This window comes from Coffea arabica, chromosome 2c (assembly GCF_036785885.1).
Source record: "Coffea arabica cultivar ET-39 chromosome 2c, Coffea Arabica ET-39 HiFi, whole genome shotgun sequence".
Classification (NCBI taxonomy): Eukaryota; Viridiplantae; Streptophyta; class Magnoliopsida; order Gentianales; family Rubiaceae; genus Coffea; species Coffea arabica.
The window spans coordinates 17600867-17608263 of NC_092312.1; the positions used below are offsets into that span (position 1 = coordinate 17600867).

At 33.0% G+C, this 7397-nt stretch overlaps 1 protein-coding gene across 1 annotated transcript; it reads left to right on the plus strand.

Moving 5' to 3' along the window:
* The first annotated feature begins 4324 nt into the window (after nt 1-4324).
* On the plus strand, nt 4325-6550 carry LOC113726460 (cyclin-D3-3-like). Its single transcript, XM_027250191.2, has 4 exons — nt 4325-5108; nt 5206-5407; nt 5592-5722; nt 5898-6550. The coding sequence occupies exons 1-4, from the start codon at nt 4521-4523 to the stop codon at nt 6183-6185; spliced, it is 1209 nt and encodes a 402-aa protein (XP_027105992.1). The 5' UTR covers nt 4325-4520; the 3' UTR covers nt 6186-6550.
* Nucleotides 6551-7397: the final 847 nt, after the last annotated feature.

Consider the following 7397-nt stretch of genomic DNA (forward strand, 5'->3'; position numbering starts at 1 on the left):
TCTTTGCGAAATGACAAAAGATACAGCGGCATGCAATGGAGAAAGCTACTTTAATATCCCGGCTAAGTCTAACCCTTGCGTCCTATACTCCTATTCCTCCCCCGTCTTTCTACGCTGCCGTTGGGGTGGGTACGGTCGGGTACTCACCCTGTGCACAATTCGGCTAACGTGTTGTGTGTGTCACTCGCATCTCACGGTCAGTTTTTTTTTTAATCATTATTCATCCTACGTATCAATAGGTATTCGATTATAGAATATTTGTTAAGATAGGGTCGAATCAACGAATATCCGTTCTGTTTATCATTTATTTTTAAAAAAATAATTTATAATAATTTAATTTTATATTTTACATATTCATCTAAGATTTAATAAAGAATTTTTCACAAAAAAGTCTTCCACCAAAAAAAAAATCATGCAAAGAGAATTCAATAAAAAGGAACCAAAATTAAAAGAATTCGAAATTAATAAAAGTTTAAAATAAGTAGCAACTTTTTTTAAAATATATATTCCATATTAATTAAATTCTTTTCTAAAAAACATAAGATCGTGATCTCTATAAATGAATCTTTTAAACAAAGTATAGTCTCTCGTATTTGTAATATAATTTTATCCAATAAAATTAGTTATTTAGTTCTAAAAATATTATTTTATAGTATGTATATAAAAATAAATATATATATGCAGGATGCGTTGAATAACAGCAAATTTTAATTATGTGATTTTAACTCGTCCCACGTGCAAGCGAGTGCCCTATCATCTTTTGATCAGATTAAATAATACGAATAGAGTATTCTATTTCTTGAATCTGATTGGATTGGATAGTATATAATGAGTTTTTGAGTGTATTTTTGGCCACCCCTATATGTTTTGTACTTGATCCCTGATTCCTCGAACCCACCCAAGTCCAGGCCAAGCCAGTTCACGGTCCAGCCTATGGCCTACTACCTTTTTCCTTTTAATTTCCCCCCCGTACATTCTACCCCATGATACTACTACCATACATCGATAATTGCTGGTTAAATGACAAGAAACTTTTAATACTCTTAAACTAGTATTGCAACCCGTGTTATGCATGAATTTATGTTTAATATAATATTAATAATAAGTGAATTATTTATATTAGTTACATGAAAAAAGGTGAAAAAAATCAAAAGAGTTTTATTTTAGTATATAATTTATATTGTATTTATGTACCTTATCTAAAACCTCAACGTATATTAAAAAATATGGGCAAAGGTCACAAAAATATATTAAAAAATACTAAAAACACATCAAATATAAAATTGTTACCCCTTTCTTCCATGTTCTCTTTTTTTGCATCACTTCCCGTTAACATTTCCTTACTTTTCATTAACCTTGTTCTCACCTTTCTAGCCCAAACTTTCTACATTCTTCCTCCAATCCGTTTCTTTCCTACAAACTCTACATTTCTTTCACTCTACCCTGTTTTTATTAAATCATGCGATTTTTTATCCAATTTCGCAACCTATTTACCTCATATTATGTTACTCTTCATATATAGTTGTAAATAATAGCCATTTTTTCAACTTGCTCTTCAACAAATGAGTATGGGTATGCAATTTTATTAACTTTAAATGGGTAACCCAATAAAAATCATTAATTAATGGCTATTAAATGGATAGATTGGAATTATCTATTTAGATCTAATTAAATTAGACGTAGATTCAAATTCATTAGTAAACAAATTTAAATCACTACAAATTCAATAATTATATTCTACTTTTTGCAAAAGCATATTTAACGTTCTTTTCCTACTCTTTAATTTTTACTTTTCTAATTTTTGTTAAATTTTATCGTACTTCCGCCCCTCCCTTCCATCAAAGTTTTAATTAATTCATTAAGTGTAAATTGATCTCTTGCATTCACATCTAAATCATTTTGAGATTCTTGTAGAGTGACAAAATTAAAACTTCTTATGATCACCACTATTGATTATTTTGTGTAATTTTTTTTGGTAAAAAAATATTTATTAATGCAATGTGTTCTTATTTTTGTTGATTACAATGGTATCTTATTTTGTTGCTCAAAGAATATGGGAGAAAAAATAAATAAAATTTTGTAGTGGATTATAAATGAGTAAGATAACCAAAATCATGTAAAACTATATCCATTTAACCCACATAAATCATCAATTTTGATAGTTTCATCACAACCCACAACTACAGCTCATTTGACTTTATTTTCTCTAACCCTATATTCCTTTAACTATTTAGGATTCATGACCTTATTTTTATCCTTCTTGGCCCTGTACTCCAATCTTTCTATTCCCTTTATCATTTAGGATTTATTACCTCGCTTTTCAATTTTTTCTTCTTTCAAATAAAGATTAAAATTATAGTCATGAAGGTAAAATAATTGGGTATAATTTTGATGAAATACTACTATTTTTATGACAATCACTCAAGATAATCATTTTAACAAATATTTGTTTTAAATTTTTTGATAAACATTCCGAAAACAACTATCTAAATGCCCTTTTTATTAATCTAAAATTCATATCAAAATTTTGTTTTATGTGCACTTTTTGATGTACGTGTTATGTATAAAATTATCCAGATACAGTTTTGTGCATGTAAAAAATTATCTACATGACGTTGTATGTCAAAATATTTATTTCATTGGTTGGAATCTTCGTCAAATAAGATAAGTTTAATGTTAAAAAAAATTTATTTAGTTGCAAAAGGTAAAATGGTTAAAGAATGGCTATAATTAGATATGTTATCTGAATATTTGACAAATCTACATATATATATGGAAGGACAGTGCTAAAAATATTACTATATAGATAATTAAAAAAGGGACTAGTCACATTATTCCTCAGATTGACAAATCAATCTTATTAATCAAGAAATAAAATGGGCTAAAGCGATAAAGTTGTAATAGGGTGAATGATTTTAACATGGGACTAATCAAATTATCCAAATTTATTTTCTTTACTTATGGAGGGAAAAAGGGGTTAAAGTCTGAAAACAAACTATAAACAATTTATTAAACACTCATTTTAAGTGGGAAAGAAAGTTTTAAATTTTAAATTAGAATTGTCATGGGATTAGTTGTAAATCACAGTATTTCAAACTTTTTAATTGAATTTATGCATTAAAATAATAAGAAATATAGAAAAAAGTATGGGAGATTTGGAAGCCATCGAGGAGCTCTCCACTAAAACCTCTCCCGCAATATATATAGACAGAAATATAGATATCTGTTTCAGATAGAAAAGGGTCTTATACTTGAGTATTATATTTCAAATATTATTTCAAAAAGGGTCTTATACTTGAGTCTTGTAGATAGAAAATAACGTTTAAAAAGTCATCTTGAAATGGTCCAATAATGTTCAACTTCGATTAATCAATCAATCGAGACCGATGCAGCATTAACCGGACACCAGGTGATTGACGACGGGAAAAACTATACATCCACAAAGTACGCAGTTATTATTAGGCTACAAAAGTGCAAAAAGCTCTTCAGTTAAATTAAAATGTCAGTAATAAAAAAGTACTAGCAGTTTAAAAGAAAATTACAGTAGGATGGTTTTTCATTTTGATAGGGAGGGGGTGGGGGTGGGGCTGGTGACTGGTCTGCGGCTTGGTGTGCGTGCCTGTGATTCCTCACTTACCAAAGGCACAATACTAATCAACTAATTCTAGAACAGTTAGCCATTGAGTTTTAAAATTTTACTTGGATGTAAGTTAAAGGATTAAATTCCTTAGTTTGCATTTTAAACAATTCAGATTTTTCTAAAAAAATTTGCTAGTGGATATGTAAGCATTCGTCTGAGTCAATGATAATTTAGTACTCTCTAGATTTTTCTTAGATCTCTCTAGATCCTCCTCCCTTAATATAGAGTAGAAGTAGGTTTAGAATAGATTTTATCATGTCCACAAAAAAAAAAAAAACCATTGGGTCTCTTTAAGTTCCCTCCCCCTACTAGGTCAGTGGTAGTTTAGTGCCCTCTAGATTTTCCTTGGACATCTTTAACTCCTTCTCCCTTAGTATAGAGTAGGAGTAGGTTTAAAATAGATTCTATCATATTAAAAAAAAATTTTAGACCTTTTTAGACCCCCTTCCCTTTAGCCCAAAGTAGCAGTGGATCTAGAATATATTATATTGTGTAAAAAAAAAAAGAAAAAAAGGAAAGCACAATATTAGTAGTAGTACATAGCAGCTGGTGCCGTATTTTGAGAAAATAAAAAGAAGAAAAGAAAAAACCAACCAAACCAAAATATTACCCCATATCTGAAATCTCACCTTTGAGTATATAATAACGAAAAGACAAGCGTGACAGCCACTCTGATAAAATCCCTCCTTCCTTTTCTTTCTCTCTGTTTTTGAGAAGCACTCCTGAGGCGCAGAGAGAGGGAGAGCCAAAGATAGAGGGGACGTTGGACTTTGGGAACTACTATGAGCTTTTCTTTTCTTCTTTTCTCTTTTGTATGATGAGCAACAGCAGAGTACAGCAGGGACCTCTTCTTCTTTGAAAAAAGGAGGAGGAGAAGAAGATGGCTATAGAGAAAAATGTGCATTACCATCCGCAAACACAACACCAAAGCCTCCAATCATTCTCCTTAGATGCTCTTTATTGTGAAGAAGAAAAATGGGGGGATGTGGAACAAGAAGGAGAAGAAGACGAAGGAGTTCTAGATGTCTGTGAAAGTAATACCAATGCTATCTTAAAGAATAACAACAACAATGGAACAGCAACAAACTGCCCTTCTTCTCTTTTTCCTCCTCCTCTGCACCTTCCCTTGTTGGAGCAAGACTTGTTCTGGGAAGATGAAGAGCTTCTGTCCCTTTTCTCTAAAGAGAAAGAAACTCAACATCTTGCTTCTTCTGGCAACGCTAATGCAAAAGATCCCGTATTCTCAGCTGCTCGTCGAGAGGCTGTGGAATGGATTCTAAAAGTCAATGCCTATTATGGATTCTCTACTTTGACTGCTATTCTTGCCATCAATTATCTCGACAGATTCCTTTCTAGCCTACATTATCAGAAGGATAAGCCATGGATGATCCAACTTGCATCCCTCACTTGCCTCTCGCTCGCTGCAAAAGTTGAAGAGATCCAAGTTCCCCTTCTTTTAGACTTTCAAGTATGTACAATGCCAAGTTTTCATTCTTTTCCTTATGAGATTGTGGTTTTGATATACCACATAATTATGGTTCTCTTATTCTTGGCTATGCAATTAGGTGTTGGACTCAAAATATGTGTTTGAGGCTAAAACCATTCAGAAAATGGAGCTATTGATTCTATCCACACTCAAATGGAGGATGAATCCAGTGACCCCAATTTCATTTCTTGATCACATAATAAGGAGGCTGGGATTGAAGAGCCATGTCCACTGGGAGTTTCTCAGGAGATGCGAGAGTCTCCTCCTCACGGTCATGCCTGGTAAGACTGGGACAGAGAGCTGCTTAATTAAAGGTTCTTGGATCTCATTTTTTGAGAAAAGTTAAGACATTTTGATAAGTATCAGTACAAAAAGAAAAATAAAACAATATATTCTGTACTAACCAGTAACGACCCTTTTGAGTATTTTCATAATTTTGTACCTTTGTTGCTTTGGACTGTATAGATTCAGGATTCTCAAGTTATCTTCCATCTGTGCTGGCTACCGCAATTATGCTTCACGTTATTCATCAAGTGGATCCATATAATGCCATTGACTACGAGAACCAACTTCTTGAAGTTCTCGGAATCAGCAAGGTTCGTTGTATGTCTGGTTTTTTGTCCGTCATTTCCTGCTACTACCAGCCTCCCTATTCTTCTCTTCACAATTAATCATTTATTACGAGTATATAATATCTTGGTAGTATTAAGGTTATTAGAGATAATCACATTGTTGAATTCTTGCTGATTAAAAACCAAATCTGTTTTACAGACAAAAGTGACCGATTGCTATGAAGCCATTGCAGTGCTATCAAGCACTAGCAATTCTCTTAAGCGGAAATATGATCCAGTTCCAAGCAGCCCTCTTGGTGTAATGGATGCATTTTTCAACTCTGATAGCTCAAATGATTCCTGGGTGGGTACAACCGGGGGTTTGTCTGGTTCTTCTTCTCCTGAGGAGCCTCAGCCCCTGATCAAGAAAAGCAGAGCTCAAGAACAGCAGATGAGACTGCCCTCATTGACCAGGGTATTTGTGGACATTGTTGGCAGCCCTCGTTAATAGCAGTATTACTATAATCTGTGTGCATGCAGGATGCAACTTCCAATACACAACTAAGTCCCTGCTTGCCTACGTCCTTAATATATCCAAGTAAATCTTTGGTTCAAGTTCTTCCTCTCTCAGCTTGGAATTACATGTTATCACTGTTGGGAGCAGATGGCCGGCGAATTGCTAAAAAAAAAAACCAGAGTGAAAGAGAGAGAGAGAGAGAGAGAGATGGATACATTCTTCCTCTCTCCGTTTCAGTTTCTCTCTCATGACATCATTGTCTCTCTCTTCCTCTTTCTCTCAAGTCATTCTCAATTATACTACTTTATATGGACATGTTCATAAAACCAATATAAATTCCCAACTTATTTGTTTAATCTTTTTGAAGATGATCCCTTTCAATTTCAGCTGTTTGAACTCCTTGACTAATTTATTGCAAGTACGTTGCTGGCCTAGCTTTACTTAGGAAATCTATTGGTCTATGAATTAAGAGTAATTTCTATGAATTAGGAAATCTATTTCTATGTAGATAACGGATGTAATCAAGTAACATGCTAATTGCGAGGTAGGTTGGTGTAACGCGGACAGCTTACCATAAATTTGTTTCAGTAATTCGGGAATAGGATGTTGCAGGGCAAGTTGTTGGCCGGCGGGGAAACTTAAGGGCTGTAGCATTTGGCTAGGGATCTCTTACATGTTTGGATTGCATTTTTCTGAATTTTTTTTAAAAAAATACTGTAGCTATTTGATATTTGTAAGGCAAAAAGTGATTGGAAAATTTGTTCATAAAAAACGTAATAATTTTTCTTTGAAAAATTGCTTTCCAAATAAGATGTTTTTGTCTTTTGACTTTTATTGGTTATATCCTTCAAATTATATGACATTTTAAGTTTTATGTCCAATTGAATTCATTTTCAAGTTTATCTTCTACAGCACACTGGGATATATAATAACTTAATCCCAAATCGTACCATCACAACTTAGACTTCCAAAATATGTAACTTAGTTTTTAAAATGTAAAAAGCATAGGAATTCTTTATTTTACAAGTCATTTGGACTTAGTAATTACTGTGTGACAGACACTTTGCAAACTGGAACAAGTAAAAGGGAAAGAAAATAACTATACTATCATACGACAGCACGCCACAAAAATATGGCGTGAGAGTTCAGGATCAAACCTTGCCTCCCACAATTGATCACAAAAATGTGGCAAGTCATTTTAAG

Coding starts and splice junctions, on each gene's coding strand:
- LOC113726460 (XM_027250191.2), top strand. CDS start 4,521: ATGGCTATAGAGAAAAATGTGCATTACCATCCGCAAACACAACACCAA. Junction 5,109..5,205: donor CCCTTCTTTTAGACTTTCAA/GTATGTACAATG, acceptor CTATGCAATTAG/GTGTTGGACTCAAAATATGT. Junction 5,408..5,591: donor CCTCCTCACGGTCATGCCTG/GTAAGACTGGGA, acceptor TGGACTGTATAG/ATTCAGGATTCTCAAGTTAT.